The sequence below is a fragment of the Cololabis saira genome, chromosome 19, assembly GCF_033807715.1.
Source record: "Cololabis saira isolate AMF1-May2022 chromosome 19, fColSai1.1, whole genome shotgun sequence".
NCBI classification, from domain to species: domain Eukaryota; kingdom Metazoa; phylum Chordata; class Actinopteri; order Beloniformes; family Belonidae; genus Cololabis; species Cololabis saira.
Window position 1 is genome coordinate 37035824 of NC_084605.1, and position 19148 is coordinate 37054971.

General features: G+C 38.3%; 3 protein-coding genes across 3 annotated transcripts in view; 1 reads left to right on the forward strand and 2 right to left on the reverse strand.

Annotated features, from left to right (window-relative positions):
* Positions 1-684: 684 nt before the first annotated feature.
* cntd1 (cyclin N-terminal domain containing 1) lies at positions 685-6391 on the reverse strand. Its single transcript, XM_061708661.1, has 7 exons — positions 6223-6391; positions 5368-5443; positions 5114-5285; positions 4864-5026; positions 4222-4366; positions 1000-1096; positions 685-845 (listed from the first exon to the last, which is right to left on the reverse strand). The coding sequence occupies exons 1-7, from the start codon at positions 6389-6391 to the stop codon at positions 732-734; spliced, it is 936 nt and encodes a 311-aa protein (XP_061564645.1). The 3' UTR covers positions 685-731.
* Positions 6392-7511: 1120 nt separating this feature from the next.
* Positions 7512-11480, forward strand: LOC133418814 (cytochrome c oxidase assembly factor 3 homolog, mitochondrial). The gene is made up of 2 exons (XM_061707664.1): positions 7512-7743; positions 10919-11480. The coding sequence occupies exons 1-2, from the start codon at positions 7545-7547 to the stop codon at positions 11020-11022; spliced, it is 303 nt and encodes a 100-aa protein (XP_061563648.1). The 5' UTR covers positions 7512-7544; the 3' UTR covers positions 11023-11480.
* A 108-nt stretch (positions 11481-11588) lies between these two features.
* Positions 11589-19148, reverse strand: part of wnk4a (WNK lysine deficient protein kinase 4a) — a 58610-nt gene continuing 51050 nt past the window's right edge. The window contains exons 17-21 of the mRNA XM_061707663.1: positions 18936-19023; positions 15992-16604; positions 14490-14695; positions 13336-13430; positions 11589-13227 (exon numbers count right to left, since the gene is read on the reverse strand). Coding sequence (XP_061563647.1) covers positions 13225-13227; positions 13336-13430; positions 14490-14695; positions 15992-16604; positions 18936-19023 — 1005 coding nt within the window. The 3' untranslated portion in view covers positions 11589-13224. The remainder of the gene's footprint in view (positions 13228-13335; positions 13431-14489; positions 14696-15991; positions 16605-18935; positions 19024-19148) is intronic.

A 19148-nucleotide genomic window follows, 5' to 3' on the forward strand; every position in this document is an offset into this window, starting at 1 on the left:
CATTTTTACATTTACATTTACATTACAAACTTAAACTTACCTGCTGTATTCTACTGCCCTTATTTTTAACAGCTTGTGCTTTTTATTATTTTACTTCTTTTCTTATCATCTTATTCAATCTTATTTGTTATTTATAGTCTAATTATTTACTGTCTAATTATGTCTTGCCGCTTTTAATGTCAATGTAAAGCACTTTGAATTACCTTGTGTTGAATTGTGCTATATAAATACATTTGCCTTGCCTACATGTTGATTATGGAAAACATAAAACATGACTACCACAAAAAAATGGTTTTGTTTTGAGGTTTGATTAATGTGGCACAGGTAACAGTTCATCAAGATGTAGTTGTCCAGTGTTAATGTATAAACCTCGACTGAAATGTGCAGGAAATTTGAATGAATAAATTAATGAATAAAGTTTGAATGAATAAAGTTTATTCAGTCATAACAACACAACACAAAAACAACACAACACCAAAAAACATTGTGCACAGCATTAACGTTTCACACAAAACCAATAATCATGTGTTTAACAAAGACTGAAAAGGCATAGGCTGAAGCAAACTGATAATTATTAATAAATGCATAAATGTTGTGCTGTAGTTTCTCTGTGTACCATTAATATTAACATTACCTTTGGAACACAGTATGTACCGAATGGTACACTGTTCAGTTCTGGTGCATGGTGCAGAAAAACTGAGATCTGTGTTCAGAAGATAAGTGATCAAAATTCAAGTGTTTTCTGCAGGAGAACTTTCACCAACAATGTGCACTAATGTGACATGAGCAAAATCACTGATGCTCTTCCTTGAGATTCCTGTCATGTGACTCAGTTCACCGATTACCTGCAGTGGAATAAAAGAAAGAACGTCAAATGGTCTGTATTGTTCATGTAGAACAACGAGAAAAACACTCATTTAAATTAAGAAAAGATAAGATAAGATGTATTTTCCAAAAGGAAATTTGAAGCCATGTTCATAAAAACCACAAATGTTTCACCTGTTCCCATTTTGTGACGTACTGGATGAAGCTCGCCACGGCAATGACTGCCACACCAAGAAGCATGCAGTCTTCCGTCACGGTCACAAACTTCTCTCTGGTTTTCAGTGATCGCAAATTAAGCATTACAACGGGCAAAAGCAACGTCTTCATGACAATAACTGATAAAGTGACTATGTTGTAGATCAGTGTCTCCCAACCTGGGGTCCGGGCCCCCCTGAGATTTCTGGGGGGGGCGCGTAACTTTGTCTGCTTTGAGGATATGCAGTTGTAAAAATTATATTTGCGCATGTTAAATAAATAAAAAATCATAATAACACACCTAATGGAATACTGTAATCCAAGTCTGTATAAATCCACGTAGTATTTTAAAATGACCAAAGTATATTTCTAAGTGATTTAGCAGGATAAAAACGTAATAAATTATTATTATATAATTATTCAACATTTAATCATGCTACTACTCCGACAGGTTGTTAAAGGAAAAATGTTGCTCTCACATTAAAAGGAGCTTGAGGCTCCTTTTAAGAAATGAGACTCTCTAGCGCCACCCTTCACCACGACGGCCGTTGGGGGTACTGCAGCCAACAGTGAAGCCGGCACGGGAGAACGGGGAGAACGTGCATGCAGCGTCATGTGACGTAACATCCGCAGCCCAGCGCGGGAAATTCCGCCCCAGAATTGCAGCACATTTTGCAGCACACAGCCTGTTCAAGGCAACGGAGAGATACACTAGAGCAGCCTTTCTCAACAGGGGTGTCGCGGCACCCTGGGGTGTCCTCTGACTGCTTTAGGGGTGTCATCAAAAAATTACCTATTCTGACATTTCATATATAAATATATGAATGCATACATAAATACATTATTTTTGCCTATGAATGAATGAATGAATAAATAAATAAATAAGATACTGTATTTTGACAACCATTAGGCGCATATACGTCGCAGAGCAGACGCAGAGCCTACGCCGTAGGGTACGCGGCGACGCGCACCATACGTGCGCGTCATATGCATTTACAGCGATGCAGTGTGGTTTTTAATTATATTTTACTCTGGGGTCTTGTGAGATTTTATTCACTTTTGAAAGGTGTCATGACTGAAAAAAGGTTGAGAAAGGCTGCACTAGAGGATCATTCTTTTTGGTTTGGAACTCTTCATCTGACATTATTACTAGAAAACTTAAAACGTATACGAATTTTTTTCATAAATCCTGCCTCAATCCTGCCTCAAGCTCCTTTAAAAGAGACATTTTTCAGTAATTATTTTATGTCCTTGCAATTATTTTCTGTGCGTATTTTATACATTGGTGACACAAAATGAAGGTGAGAAAAACAAAGTCATATGTATACAGAGTAAACCAAAGAGAAATGTATCACAAAAACATAATTAATGTAAATTTTTTCAATTAAAGACTATTTTGGTGCTAGTACGTACGGGTCGGGGGGCCCGGCTGGTCTTAGACACAAGTAGGGGGAACAGGGAAAAAAGGTTGGGAACCACTGTTGTAGAAGGACGTTCATGTTAAACACTCCCATAACCCCTCATTGTAATGAATGCCATGTAAGGTTCAGGTGAAAGCAGCAACATTCCTACACTTGTTACAGGTTTTCTGTAGTAATGAGACAACAGCCCCATGTAAATTCCTGCAGGATGCTTTGTGTGTGAGTGAGAGAGGAGATGCAAAGATGAGGACAGGCTGTCTCCCAGCTCCATGACGATAAAGGTCACAGCTAGGAATGGGCGATATTTTACGGTTCACGATAAACCGTCAAAAGAATTCCCCACGGTAAGAATTTGTCATCTCGCGGTAAAAACGATAAATTCCCTGTTGATGATGTTTTTGTGTAACAAACAGGGCGGGAGGCGGATCTGAGAGCGAAGAGCTCGTTGTTAAACGAGGCTCCAGCTCCGTTATCTGGAACTGGTTTGGATTTAAAAAGAGAGAGACGAGGAGCAAACATCATCTATTATATGCAGAGTCTGCAAAAACAGAAGGAAATGGTTGTTACATTTTGATATAACGTTTGACTATTACGAAAAAAAATTGCAATAGTATCTAACTTGTGGCATGTTCCAACCACAGGTTAATTTGCAAATTTTATTTATATTAGAAGAGGTCATCACTGATAGGATTTTATTTTCAGTGAACTTTTATTTATTTGTCCTGTTTCTTTATTTATCAGGTTGTATTTTTTTCTACTTTGTGATTTTATAAGCTAAGAAAACTTGAAGGACAAGGTACTTTTGCTGTTTGCACTGTTATCCCACTGTTTAAGCCATACAGTTTGAATAAATGTTGAATCTGTTCTTACATTTCAAACTTGTTTCATCTGAGTCATTACAGTTTTGCAGTACAGGTGTACTCATTTAATTGGTTTTTATTAATTCAATTTAATTGGTGTAGTTTAGTAGCATTTAGTATCTTTTAGAGCAGTGTTTTGGGGGCTCCAAAGACTGAATGTGGTGATAGATTTATAGTTACAAAGGTGGAGTTGAATTGGTATTTTTTTTATCGTCATTTTTATCGTTATCAGGATAAATGCCAGAAATTATTATCGTGATACATTTTTTAGTCCATACCGCCCATCCCTAGTCACAGCACACCATTTATCTAACCACATAATCAATGTAAGATCTAGTGGCAATATAGTCATTTCTGTGCTTGCACCTTTTCCTCTATGCCTTTCAATCAAGAGTAAATATCAGGATTAATTGTGAAGTAATATTTCTGAAATTTAAATGTATAAAATGACTTATTAAATCTATTAAGAAGCGACGTGAGTGTTCGTGTGAACTGTCCAATGAGAAGCACACTGGGCTGTGAAATTTAGATTAACTTTGATAAAGGGCTGAAAATAAATAGTGCAAGTTATATATTATTATTAGTTAGATGTCATCTATTAAACCAACATTTATCTTCCTAAATGATTTATTTCAGCCAGCGGTAATTCTCCACAGAGAGACTTAATAAAGTGGCATATTAACAGCGCTACAGCTGAAATTAAAACAGCTTTTGGCTCTCAGATTCCTGATTTTAGGGGTGGTGCTGAAAGTAGGAGTAGTGGGAGTATTGGGACAGACCTGGGAAGATTTCAAGTGCCCTAAAATCTGTCCCTTCTTTTTTAGGGGTAGTGGTAGTGAGGGAGGGCTAGTGGTAGAAAGTAGGGGGTGTATTGGGATTGGGCCTTACTGTGCCAGTCAGCTGCAGAGCATGTGTCCTACCTCTGCTCCCTGGACGGACTCGCACACCGAGTGGTAACTCTTAACAAGGTGTCGTAGACGACGTCCTTCTGCAGGGTGACGAACCGGAGAACATGGTGGCACAAGGGATGAAGACGCTCTGCACGGATGGATGGCTCGTTGTGTCCTACAGAAGGTTGGTTAACATATTAAAAGTCACTACTTTTGGTAAATAAATACAATCACATACAGGACTGTCTCAGAAAATTTGAATATTGTGATTTTCTGTAATGCAATTACAAAAACAAAAATGTCATACATTCTGGATTCATTACAAATCAACTGAAATATTGCAAGCCTTTTATTATTTTAATATTGCTGATCATGGCTTACAGTTTAAGAAAACTCAAATATCCTATCTCAAAAAATTAGAATATTCTGGGAATCTTAATCTTAAACTGTAAGCCATAATCAGCAATATTAAAATAATAAAAGGCTTGCAATATTTCAGTTGATTTGTAATGAATCCAGAATGTGTGACATTTTTGTTTTTTTAAATTGCATTACAGAAAATAAAGAACTTGATCACAATATTCTAATTTTCTGAGACAGTTCTGTATACAAAGCTGTTTTGATTTGTAGCTCCAATTTGAAATAAGTTATTGTGTTTATGAAACATCTCACCCAGGACCTCCAGAAGCGTTTCCACGTAGGTCTGTGGGTTAGGGACACTCAGCCTGAACTCAAGGCCTTTCAACACCATCAGTTCTGACTCCAGGATGGCCTTTTTGGAAACACCCAGGCCGACTGAATGCAGGAAGTTTACTGCAATATCGAGGCGAATCATCTAGAATAAAAAAGTAATTAAAGGATGTTATCACTTTAAAATCCCACGGTAGCGGCAGCTATCGACTACTGACATGGCAGAACTTACATGATGGTGCAAAGACAGCTTGTTTGCAAGCTGCACACAGGAGAAGAGGATGAGAGGGAACTGATCTTTGAGTTGGTCTATAATAGCATCCTCGTAACTCCTGGGCTCTGCAGCAGTCGCCCCCGGAGGTGTGGGTGTGGTGAGCATATCCGAAAGGTGTTTGACCATGAATCTAGGAGAGATAGAAAAGCTTTGGTTACACCCATAACATGTAGGATGAGACTGGGAAAGCAGAATGTGCTGCTGCTTTAGACCTTTGTAGCAATTCGATGGCGTGATAACCAACCAGTGGGTCGAGTTCCAGCTCCTGAGAGATATGGAGGATGCATTCTAAGAAACAAAATAAACACAGGATGACAGCTGAAGAGCACATCACAAAACTCCAGTTAAAACTGAGGTTATTCATGTGCTTCACAGGACATACAGGACTGTCTCAGAAAATTTGAATATTGTGATAAAGTTCTTTAATTTCTGTAATGCAATTAAAAAAACTAAAATGTCATACATTCTGGATTCATTACAAATCAACTGAAATATTGCAAGCCTTTTATTATTTTAATATTGCTGATTATTGCTGGTAGATTCCCAGAATATTCTAATTTATTGAGATAGGATATTTGAGTTTTCTTAAGCTGTAAGCCATGATCAGCAATAGTAAAATAATAAAAGGCTTGCAATATTTCAGTTGATTTGTAATGAATCCAGAATGTATGACATTTTAGTTTTTTTTTTTTTTTTTTTAAATTGCATTACAGAAAATAAAGAACTTTATCACAATATTCTAGTTTCTGAGACAGTCCTGTAGTTAAAGGGCAGATCCAGGGGAAATGAGCTCTGGCCTAAATGGCTCATTATTACACCTGCAGGTGATAAAGAAACTCCTGCTCAGCAGCAAACACGTTGACAAATATTAATCCCATTTTATTTTTCTTAATTCGTAACTACTATAACGGTCATTTCAAGTTTGACACATATTTTATGTGTAAAAGGAAAAAAAAAAGAAGAGAAGCAGATTTTAGCATAAGTATTTTTTTAATGCAATTTTGAGAGACGTACAGTCTACAGGGGTCTGTTAAAACAAAGTGATTAAACTTTCTGATCTCACTTACCGACGAGTCTTTTCTGTTTGAAGACTCCGGGGCAGTTCGGTAAACTGTTAAGGTTTTCTTTGTTCTTTTTGTTTAAATTGACAAGAAAATCATTGAGGAGGTCAGCAGAAACGTGTTGAAACCTCAAATCATCTGGTTGTCGTGTAGAACGAATTAATCTTTTTGCCATCTCGTTCCGGCAAATAATATTAACGTTAACTTTCCCTGGACAAAAGGGAAGAGACAACTCAATTTGATTAATAATAAATAAATAAAATGAACGTGTAATATAGTCGGTTTGTCAAAAATTGACGGAGAATTGAAGATTGATAGATCGATGGACCTCCGATATTTATATCTCCCAAAAGAGGGCGCTGTGAATGCGGTTTCAATCAACCAACCCCGGACAATTCCAGCGGAACCTAAAGATTCAACTGGGATTTATTTGACTGCTGCACAGGGCTTTGAACCGGCGCAGATCTGACAACATGTGGATGGGCTCCCCATAGACATAAATACGTATCCTCCCATGAAGCTGCTGGGATACGTCAACGTCGCCGCCATATTGGATGTGGCAAGACTGCGCTGTAAACTAATGGACTTATTTTCATAAAGCGCCTTTCTACAAAGAAATGTACGTTTTACGTCTCATTTATTCATTCACACACGCACTAATATACTTGGGAAACAGTTAGGCACCAAATATAATATATTTAATTTTCTCAGATGGCAAAAATAAGAACTTACAAGGTAGTGCCGAAAAACAATATATATCCCCCCTCACAAAAATAAGAAAAATAGAGCAACATATTTTCTCATCAACAAAACATTTTTAATTTTTCAAGTAACAAAATAACATTGATTTCTTTCAATTATTTTATTGTCTGAAAAATGGTTAAAATTGTATTTTATTGTCTGAAAAATGGTTCAAATATGTTATTTTGTTATTTGAAAATTTTTAAATTTGTTTTGTTGATCTATTTTTCGCTATTTTTCATATTTTTGTGACGGGGGATATATATTGTTTTTCGACACTACCTTGTTCTCATGAATTACTCCTATGTGGGATCAATAAAGTTCTTATTTTTGCCATCTGAGAAAATTTTATATATTATATTTGGTGCCTAACTGTTTCCCAAGTATATTAGTGCGCGTGTGAATGAATAAATGAGACGTAAAACGTAAATTTCTTTCTAGAAAGGCGCTTTATGAAAATAAGTCTTGCCACATCCAATATGGCGGCGTCTACGTATGTCTATGGTATCAGCCTCATCCGGATGGGGTGGAGATTAGCACTAAGTGCAGCAGCGCGACACCGGCTGTCATGCTACTCGAGTTCAGACATGGCCGACGACAAGACTCCTCCGAAGACTGATGCTCCCTTCGCCACCAGGATAGACCCCGCGAAGGAAGAGCTGTCCCGGGAACAGGCGTACTTCATCAGACAGGTGGAGCTCGCACAGTGGAAGAAGAAGACGGCGAAGCTGCGGACTCGTAACGTGGTGACGGGGCTGGCCATCGGCGCGCTGGTGCTGGGCATCTGTATCCTTGTTGGGCAAGGTGAACCACGTAACATAGCCTAGCTGCTGCTGCTGGGCTGATAATCACCAAATATTCATCTTTACACTCCGTGTTTGCGTATGTTCAGAATTAATATTTATGTATGTCAATGTTATTGACGTGTTAAACACAAATCCACCCGTTTATGAGCTGTTGCAGCTGCGGAGGTTAGTTTGAAGGAGCTGGAGAGTTAGCATGCAGGTTATTTAACTAGTGAGCTTTATGTAAAACCTTGCATGTGATGCTTAATGTTGAGAATATAAAGTTGCAAATTCGTAGAAAAAGTATTTTATACAAACTAAAAGATGTATATAAATACAAGTTTGTGAATCATTGCTTTTATTTTGAAATTACCAAAAAGAAAAGAACAAGCAGAATACAATGAAAAACAATGGTAAGTATCGGATTTTAATGTTTTGCAATTGGTCTATCTATCTCTATCTATCTATTTATCTCCACGTTATTGCAAAGCAGTATACACACACACACACACACACACACACACACACATGTGAGTGCGTGCGTGTATGTGTATATATATATATATATATATATATATATATATATATAGACACACACACACACACACACACACATATATATATATATATATATATATATATATATATATATATATATATATATATATATATATATATATATATATTAGACACACACGTGTGTGTGTATGTATGTATGTATATATATATATATATATATATATATATATATATATATATATACACGCGTGTGTGTAAATTGACCAGCGTCCTGTCATCTAGAGGCCGGAGAACCAATTTGCAATAATAATAATAACCACAATCATATTCTGTAACAATGCACCTTTCAATGACCATGTCTACCTCATACTGCTGCACCTTTCACTTATAAAAAAATTGTATATATGTTAAGAGCTGTCTATTGCCTATTTACTGTACAGTGAGCGAAAATAACCGAGTCAAATTCCCTGTCTTGTCTGACCTGACTTGACCAAATAAACATGATTCTGATTTGGTAAAAATAAGACTTCAATGTATCTTTTCCAGGTTACATTTAAAAGGCTCCACTTCATAGTTCAAGATTCAGCTTCTCTTAGATAATCAACAATTAATAAGTAAATCAAAAACAAAGTACTTTAATGCTGTAGAGAAGGTTTCAAATAGGGACAATATTCGTCTCATCAATACAGGTTTGTAGTAGGAGGTTTATCACTTATTCACAAGATGAGAATATATTTTTTAGCACAGTGCAATAAAGTGTATAAACAGGTCTCTGTAATAAACCAGCGGCTCATTCTTTTAGTATGAAACGGCACTTCTCTTACTCGAAAGATGCTCAGGCTGAGCACCCAGTAAAACATAAATAAATGAAAATAAATGAATAAGATGATGTGCCTCACTGCACACATGCAAGTGATGACCCAAGATTGTAATTATTGCAACCAATGTATTTCTGTAGGTGTTGGTGTGTGCTCAAAGCCATAAGGACATGAGTCAGAATTAATCTAAAGTTTATTTGTCTATACACATGGCTAAACTACCATCTTCTTTATTGTTCACAGTTCTAAAATATGCACTTTATGGACTTGTTGGTGAAATACAAATGTCCCTCATAATGTTAGGAGGCATTTTTGACTTGTGATTTTGATCCTATAATTTTTTTATATGATCAACATACACACTATTTGGGCTTTTTTATATTGTTATCATTATACTTCCCTACTGTCTGAAACAAGCTTCTACAAAACTATTTATGTTTGTAAAAGAGGACAAAATGCTCGACATTTCACTGTAATGCAATACACTTTTCTAAATGGCAGTAAATGTCCAAAAAACATATCTTTGCAAAAAACTGAGGATCATAAACTTAATGTAGAAGATTTTTCTTTGCATAGAGTCTCGTCTTACATCCACAGTTATTTCCTAAAGTAATGATGGTATCGACATGCGTCTGACACTGTTTGCACCGTTTCTTTGCCGTGTGAACCATAGACATTTATACGTAGACGCCGAATCAAGTGTTCTTGCTGCTGCTGTGATACGTCAACGTCGCCGCCATATTGGATGTTCAAGACTGCGCTGTAAACTAATACAAGTAAATTGACTTATTTTCATAAAGCGCCTTTCTACAAAGAAATGTACGTTTTACGTCTCATTTATTCATTCACACACGCACTGATATACTTGGAAACAGTTAGGCACCAAATATAATATATTACATTTTCTCAGATGGCAAAAATAAGAAGTTTATTGATCCCACATAGGAGTAATTCATGTTATATCAGCTATAGAGAACAAGGTAGTGCAGAAAAACAATATATATCCCCCCTCACAAAAATAAGAAAAATAGAGAAACATATTTTCTCATCAACAAAACATATTTAACATTTTTCAAGTAACAAAATAACGTAAAAAAGAAGGTCCAGAGTGCTCAGAAGGTTAATCTAAATCATGTGACGAAGGTGCTCTTTGGTGGGAAAAAGGATCAAAAAATAAGAAAAATCCAAGGCACTCTTCTTCAATTATAAAAAGCCTTTATTTCAAATGGCTATTTCATGTAGAAGATTTTAAAAAGTCATCTTCTACATGAGATAGCCATTTCAAATAAAGGCTTTTTATATTTGAAGAAGAGTGCCTTGGATTCTTCTTATTTTTTAACAAAATAACATATTTGAACCATTTTTCAGACAATAAAATAATATTGGAACCATTTTTCAGACAATAAAATAATATTGGAACCATTTTTCAGACAACAAATAACATTCTTATTTTTGTGAGGGGGGATATATATTGTTTTTCGGCACTACCTTGTTCTCTATAGCTGATATAACATGAATTACTCCTATGTGGGATCAATAAAGTTCTTATTTTTGCCATCTGAGAAAATTAAATATATTATATTTGGTGTCTAACTGTTTCCAAGTATATTAGTGCGTGTGTGAATGAATAAATGAGACGTAAAATGTACATTTCTTTGTAGAAAGGCGCTTTATGAAAATAAGTCCATGTACTTGTATTAGTTTACAGTCTTGAACATCCAATATGGCGGCGACGTTGACGTATCACAGCAGCTCCATGGGGCGGATACGTATTTATGTCTATGGTGTAAAGCACATCGTTCCTTTTATTTCCACCTTAACCACTTGCTTCCACATCAGATGGCTACACATTTTATTCAGTGTCTCAGGAGCGGATCATGGATGAGATTGACGAGGAGGCCAAGCGGGCGAGACTGCGGGGACCGAAGACGGGAGCCAACTGAAGCTTGATGTATCAGCCGTTTACGGACCGTGTGCTGCTGCTCTTTACCAGCAGGGGACTGATGATGACACTGATTCATACTCCTGGGCTGGCTGCTGTCACAACTGGACTTTCTTCTTGATTGTTGGCGACTGGTTGTGGAGTTCTTTTGTCAGCTTAAAAACTGACAGGTTTGGATGTTTATGAAGCTTCCTGTCAGTGGTGCAGTTTGATCAGCTGACCTCAACATGGCCTTTTTTAATGCTAAACAAAAGGCCCAGACCTCGCCCAAGTTTCCAGCCCTGATTCCATAATTTACACAGAATAAGAGGGTATATACAACAAAAAAAGCAGTCTGATCATGAGTTCAACTACAGTGGCCTTCCACAACAGAGAATGGCATTGGTGTATGAATCAATTCTGGTGAAATCTGCTATTTATGCTGATTTGTATAATAAAATTATATGTACTGGATGCTCATTAATGTATATTTTCAAAGGTTGTGTTTCTGTGTTACCGTTTATGGAAGTTAAAGATAAAGAGTGAAGAAACAAACGTGACAAAGGAGCCGTCATACTTACAATTGCATTTATTTTTGTCAAAATTTAATATATAGAATCTGCTCTACTGACAAAAATCAAATAAAAATATAAAGTAAGACATTGTAAGGGAAAGGCACAGATTCAGCTTGGCAGGACAGCAGCTTCAGAAAGCAATATAATTATATTTATACATTCAATATTCTGAATTCTAACTTTTATTTGAATATATTACAGGAGGGAGACGAGCAGGCCATTAATTCAGTGTGTGGTGGATAGTTTGTAAGGCATCGGCTAAAGGTTCACAGCTTGGACTGATTTCTCTGCGCCCTTAAATATAGTCAGCACTGTGGGGAAACAATCACCACTGTGATCAAATGTGAAATCCTGCGTTCAAAAATGTGCAACAATATTTGACCTCCATTGTGGGCAAATGACAGGCTCAATCATAAATATGTTAAATGATTGATAACTAAAATAGGACTTTGCTAAAGTGCACAAGGTGCTTGATCTATGGAACAAGAAACACATTTTCTTTTTCTTTTTGCTCCATCAAGAGTTAAGGTAGCAAAAAAAAAAAGGTAGTTTACATGGAACTTGTAAACGTCTATAAATGCACTGAGTTATATACAGATGTACAGTCAACGGGGAGGCCAGTAGTCAGAAACCTACGTGGGTTTTTACAACTAATGATTATGACCACGTGACGTTTTCCCCACATTTTAAGTCACCTACAGAATATTAAAAATATTTTCTCCGTGAGATCATGATTTATGCACTTCAGAACCCCAAACAAACTTTGAATAGTTTAGAAAACAGGTCTTTTTTTTCCCTCTCTGAACTGTTGAACTGAGCTGAATGATGGTCATATCATCAATTCACCACAGAAACCAAGGACAGACGCCAACATACTGTTTTCATAATGCATATATGAATAAATCAAACTGTACAGTGCATCTAGAGCGTCATGGACAGCCCAGGGAATTACACAGCCCTACTCCGGGTATAATGGATCTCTGCATTCAGCAGCACAACACAAAGATATTCACAATATTCAAATTTAGCCGTTAAAGGGAGAGCTATAGCAGTGAAATATGTATATTAGCGGTCAATAAAAGCGATGGAGCCTCGGTGTGGTTCACATTTCTGTACTAAAATTGATTAACTCTGTTAAGTTGGACAAGCAGGAAAACATCAGCTACTTTCATTCTGGGTCAATTTAATGGTCAAGTGCCGCAAGTCTGCAGCACTTTGTACCATCGCTCGACTGCGTCAGGCAGGGCTGAAAAAAAAAACATTTCATAAAAGTTCTGCAGAGTATTGTGGCGTGTTTGTGACGTCTGAACCGTTGGGTCTGACAGTTTATTTACAGTAGAGCCAAAAGAAAGAAAAAAAGTCACTTTTTAACATGAACCAGACTCGTTGGTGCTCTGCGCTCCAGCTGCAATAACGTCACCAGATATGACGGAGGACCCAAAACCCAATGTTCCTGTGTTGATTCAGCTCCGCCGAAGACAGTTTTTCTACATTTGAGGTACCGCCAGTGGCTGACGAAGAGGAGCCGGGGGTGTGCCAGGGGGACGGGGAAGAGCATCCTCCTCGGGGACAGTTCTGACCGCTTGCAGTCGCTCTTGAGATGAGGTAGTCCAGATATACAGCGTGATTGGCTGAGAGTTTGTTTTTTTTTACTGGAAAAGTAAGATAGGAAGGAGGGGGAAAAAAGGTAATGAAGAGCAGTGCACTTTCGTTGTGTTTCATAAGAAGGCTTAAAGTGTCTTAATGAAAAATCCACTCACCATTCTGCTCACGTCAGTGGCAAAGGTCACCCCTTTGCTGGGTTTCTCTTGTGAGTCGCTGCTGCTGCCGCCCAGGGAATTCCTCCTGATGACACCTGGGACACAGTGCAGGGCGTTTAGACTACATACACCCTCTGTAGTCAAAGCAAACGCTGCCTCTTGACCAGTAATCAGTACCGGAGTTGAGGGGGGATGAGGGGGGATGAGGGGGGATGAGGGGGGATGGCATCCCCCCTGAAATAAAAACGGTCTAAATCATCCCCCCCTGTAAAACTGCCATCCCCCCTTTCCATCCCTTATGTCATTTCATCAATGAATGTGTTTTTACTGCTATTTCAACATTTAGAGTCATCACCAGAAAAATAACTTATTTGACAATTTTCACCTGTTTCAAGTACCGGTAAATTTTCACTTGAAATAAGTAGAAAAATCTGCCAGTGGAACAAGATTTATCTTCTCATTACAAGCAAAAAAATCTTGTTCCACTGGCAGATTTTTCTACTTATTTTAAGTGAAAATCTACTTGAAACAGGTGAAAAATGTTGTTTTTTCCAGTGATGAGTCTTGTTTTAAGTATAATGAGATTTTTTTTACTAAAATGAGACATTTTAACTAGAAATAAGACAAATATTCTTGTTAAGATTGTGAGTTTTTGCAGTGATCCATGTTACTTATCCTGTGAAGGACAGAGTCATATTGATAAGTTCAGAAAAGTGTTTTTTATTGTTGTGTTTTGATGTATTTGATGTAAGCCCAGTGGATATTTAAAGCTTACAGAAGGCTGCATTTAACTGCTGCTATGTCATTCCTGCAGTATTTCTGCAGGTGTTTTGGTCACTGCTATTATTTGTAATATATTATATTATTTGTAATCAGCACAAATTGGCCCGGTTTCCCAGATCAGTTAAGTAGTTCTTAACAGTTAAGTAGTTCTTTCACAGGCTCCTTAAGATGGTTTGAAAGAAGTCTTTCGCTGTTAAGAACTACTTAACTGATTTGGGAAACCGGGCCATTATCTGTCCCCATATGATAAAATCCACCATCCCCCCTGATTTTTTTTTACAACTCGAGTACTGGCTCCACTACCTCTGTAGTCAAAGCAAAAGCTGCCTCTTGACCAGTAATCTATGAAGGACGTGTATTTCCTGCGTTACCTTGGACGGGCAGCATGTCCACACGTTGCAGACTGTTCCTGCGAGACGAGGGGAAGCCGCTCCCCTTGGACAGGCGGCGCTGCCGGCTGGACAGCATGGCAGCGGGAGAGACGATCCCCGGGGGGGGCACCTTGCCCATCCTCTCGTACAGCTCCTCGATCTCTCTCTTCTGAGCCGCCTGCAGGGCCTGCACCTCCGCCAGGTGCCTGTTGAAGAAAACAGAAGGAGCAAATGTGACTACTCTCATACTTCTGGAAAACCTGGAAAAGCTTGGAAAAGCACCCTGGAAATCCCTGGCTTTTACATTTCTACTCAGTTTGTTTGGATTCTCGAAAAATAAAAGACATCATCAGAATTCTCGTGATGAAACAAATAAAAACAAACTGTTCAGCAACAATTTAAATGCTGGATTTTTCCTCCGTCACACAATCATATCCTACAATTCCCCCCCGTTATCTCAAATATGAGGATTTTCCACTTGTCTTTGTTCGGTGATTTGCAGTCAGTCTGTTCTGAGATGGTAATGTGGAAATAACTGATTGCTACAGTTTTAAGACGATTCATTAGGTCGTTTTTTTCCATGGATGGTGATTTGCGTTGATGGTTTAAATCGATCCTTAAATAAGAAGTAACAAAGTATTCAGATGATCTATTTGAGTAAAATAAACCTACACAGCAACGTAAAGCTACTCAGTTATAAGTTCTAAATGTAGAAGCTGGATTCAACTAAAGGCACATCCGTAGTAATAATAAAAGTAAAAATATTGGTCTGGTCCGCAGAGTGATAGATAAGTACAAAGAGCATATTTGGATGATTAATACTGAAGTCTGAATGGTTTGATAGGTTCTGAAGTTTTAATTTCAGTGAGACCAGATACTTTTACAGAAAAAAAATTGTTCTGATATAAAAATCACATTTATTTAAAATTAAAAAAAAGTTTTATTTAGTGTGAAAAATCACTATTACAGGACTGTCTCCGAAAATTAGAATATTGTGATTAAGTTCTTTATTTTCTGTAATGCAATTAAAAAAACTAAAATGTCATACATTCTGGATTCATTACAAATCAACTGAAATATTGCAAGCCTTTTATTATTTTAATATTGCTGATCATGGTTTACAGTTTAAAAAAACTCAAATATCCTATCTCTTAATCTTAAACTCACTGATGATTGACATGTTGCTCCATCAACACACTTTTTGTTTGACTAAAGAAGCCAAAAAATAAATAAAATAGCAAAGCAAGGCTGGCTGAACAATGTGCTGCATTTTTATGTAGAGTCTAAACCCAGAGGTAAGAAAAGTGGTCATATAAGTCAATTAGAAAGTGTAATAGTTCCCTCGAGTACGGGGCTGAAACATGACGTATCAAAGCACTTCAGAATTAGATTTCCACCAAAGACATGTCATACTGTTCTTCCCAGCTTCCTATTTCTTTCCCTTTTTTAAAACCCTCATCACGCTCTTGTTGAGCTGGAACTGCATGTGAGGTGCCACTCACTTCTCTCTGAGCTCCTGCAGCTCCTCCAGCATGTCCTCGTCATCGCTGTCGGAGTCGTCGCTGCTCAGGTAGGGCGTGTTGCGGTTGTACGTCATCATCCACAGGTTGTGCAGGGCGTTGGTGTACTGCGGGCTGCCCGCCGCTCCGTCCCACAGCCTGCCGTCCGTCTCGGCCGCCGTCACCGAGAGCCCGCTGTCGGCCGACGTCCCCATCAGGCTCAGGCTGTAGGCTCTCCTCCGGTTCCTCTTCCTCACCCTGGGCCGCTCGCCCACTCCCACCTCCTCCTCCTCCTCCTCCTCATCCTCGTTCTCATCCTCCTCCCCGTCCGGCTGATGCTGCTGATGCTGCGGCTCCTGGCTCAGGGTCCACCGTTTCTTGCCGTCGGCCTCCTGCAGGATGCCGGCGGGGCCTCTGCTGGGATGTGGGTGAGGAGGAGACATGGTGAGGGAGGTTCCCAGGGAGGTTTCAGACTCCTCCTGGTCCTCCGTGCTGCTCTCCGACTGGGTGGCGTTGGCCGGCGGGGAGGCAGCTTTCACCGCTACGGCAGGCTCGGGGATGTCTGTGCTGGTCGTCACCTGGAATCTCCCGACGGTCACCGGGGCTGACTGGACCTCTTTAATGTAAAAGAATAAAAGAGTTAACTGTTAGTCCTCATTTTTCTTGATTTTGTGGCTTTAATGTCCTTTATTAGTAATAATAAGATAATAAATGTGTTCAGCATCTTCTCACCTGCACCCAGAGGTGTGTCAGTATACACGGTGCTATATTTACTTTTACTGTGCAAAACAATGTCTGAATGTCTGTTACTGAGCTTCACAACATCTTATGAATATCCTGTTTGTTTCCTGGCTATAGAATTAAAATGTGAGTCACTCTATGAAGATGAATTACATTTAAATAAAAAGCTGCTTTAACAGGTTTATATGTGAACTAAATGATTCTAAATATATAATAACTAAGCATAGATTACCCGATGATGAAACAAAGGACAAACCAACTAGGAACAAGCTTGTAATATCAATAAGAAGTTCCAGAAAGTTCAAATCGAGGGCTGTTTTCTAGATGAACCGAATTACCAGTAATGATTATTTTATAAGTATCTACACAGAGCTCTCTTAGAGCTGTTAGTGATTAAATTAGAACCAGCTGTTCTAATCAACTGCATATTAAGTGTTTGTGCACCCTTTTTAATGACACATAATCCTGAGTAGGTGCGAAGTCACTTAATCATCGTCACTTAATCATCATCTAATCATTAGTTTCTGTCAAAGTAAAGGTTGGTAATCATCTGCTTCTAGATCCCAAAACCACAGCAATGAAATTAAAAGACAAGAAAAGCTTTTTTTCCTGACAGATTTGACCACCAAACAATAATGAGGTCATGATTTCATGCACAGAATCCACAAGGTACATGTATGATGTGGCCCTTCACTAAAGAACACAAAGAGCATAACTAATAATGAGATAATGAAGTTATGAAGAGTTGTTTGCTATAGATCCAGTCTTATGCCACAATACTTCGATATCGATAATCGATAAAAAGTTCAACTGATGTATATGCGATTAGAAACGAGCGAGCTGTTTCTAGTCTAGTTATTCTTCAGGTGATTCTTTGAATAACCAGACATGACAATCTGTCTGATTCATGTGTTCATCACGTTATGACTCAATAATATCGCCTTTTCTCATTTTACCTCAAGTAACCTATCATTATCTTCTATTTACGGAAGAGTATTAGGGCCAGGCAGGAGAAAAATAAAAATAATATTTTAGAGGAGGAAGATTTTTTTTTTTCATTATGCAATTGGAGAAAAAAGTCGAAATGTCGAGATTAATGTTGAAATACAATTTCGAGAAAAAAGTCGAAATGTTGAGAAAAAAGTTGAAATGTTGAGAAAAAAGTTGAAATGTTGAGAAAAAAGGCGAAATTTCGACTTTTTTCTCGAAATTGTATTTCAACATTATTCTCGACATTCCGACTTTTTTCTCAAAATTGTATTTCAACATTATTCTCGACATTTCGACTTTTTTATCGACATTTCGACTTTTTTCTCGAAGTGCACAATAAAAAAAATCTTCCCCTCTCAAATATTTCTTCTCCTGCATGGCCCTAATACTCTTCCATAACTATTTAATGCAAATCATAGAATTATTTTCCAATTCTCCTCTTATCAAGTCTTTCCTGAACTAATCTTGACTCATTTCTCAACCAACTGATCATGATAAAAATATTCCCCAATATTTTTTCCCTAACATTTCCTGCCCCTCATTGCCACACATGCAAACGCTCTGAGCTCACATCTGCAGGCAGTTGGGTTTTACGGTTCTGCAGTGCGTCCGTTTGTCCACTGAGCGTCCTTCTTACTGTAAGGACGGAAAGCGTGCAAGCATGTGGCGGCTGGAACAGAAGGACTCTGTTTAAAGTGGCACTCTGAGCCGGGTATAAATACTGACAGGTGTTGATATGGGAGGAGAGGCCCGTAACGAGCGCAGATCCTCGCTGGTTGGCTGTGGCCGGTGGGCTGGGCTGCAATCACACCTACGTTTGTTTTCACGTCGAATGGAACATTACATTCAGAGCCGGTGTTATGCAACCGCTCCTGAGGCACAGCTAATGTGTATTACGTCCACACGGAGACACATGGACATGAAAACAATCCCAAAAGCAAATCGTCCGTAGCAGATGCTTCAAGCTGTATTTTGACCACATGCATTATTTATCATAAAGAAGAAAAAGAAAGGAAAACAGGTAATAAATGGCTAAGGGTGTGTGTTTGTGTGCGTTCATACATGTGTGTGTGGGTTTGTTTGGGGTCCAAACATAAACATCATACAGAACGTCATTTTCCAGGTCTCCCTGCATCTGACAAGCAGCATTCATAGCTGAAGGTGTGAAGGAGGAGATCTGGAGGAGGAAAATGAGAACATGCACAGAAGTCCTCACCGGGTTCAGATGAAGAGGCTCTCAGTTTGGGGCTGCTCGTTTTCACCTGGGGTCCAGACGGGCGTAACGGACTGCTGAAGGCCGATAACTGCACAAGAGTGATACACATTGTTCAGGGTTGGTGTTTTTACTGCAACACAGCTTTTAATCTCGTCACACAAATCACAGACAAAATGCTGAGACTAGTGAGGATTAAACAACGAATCACTAATC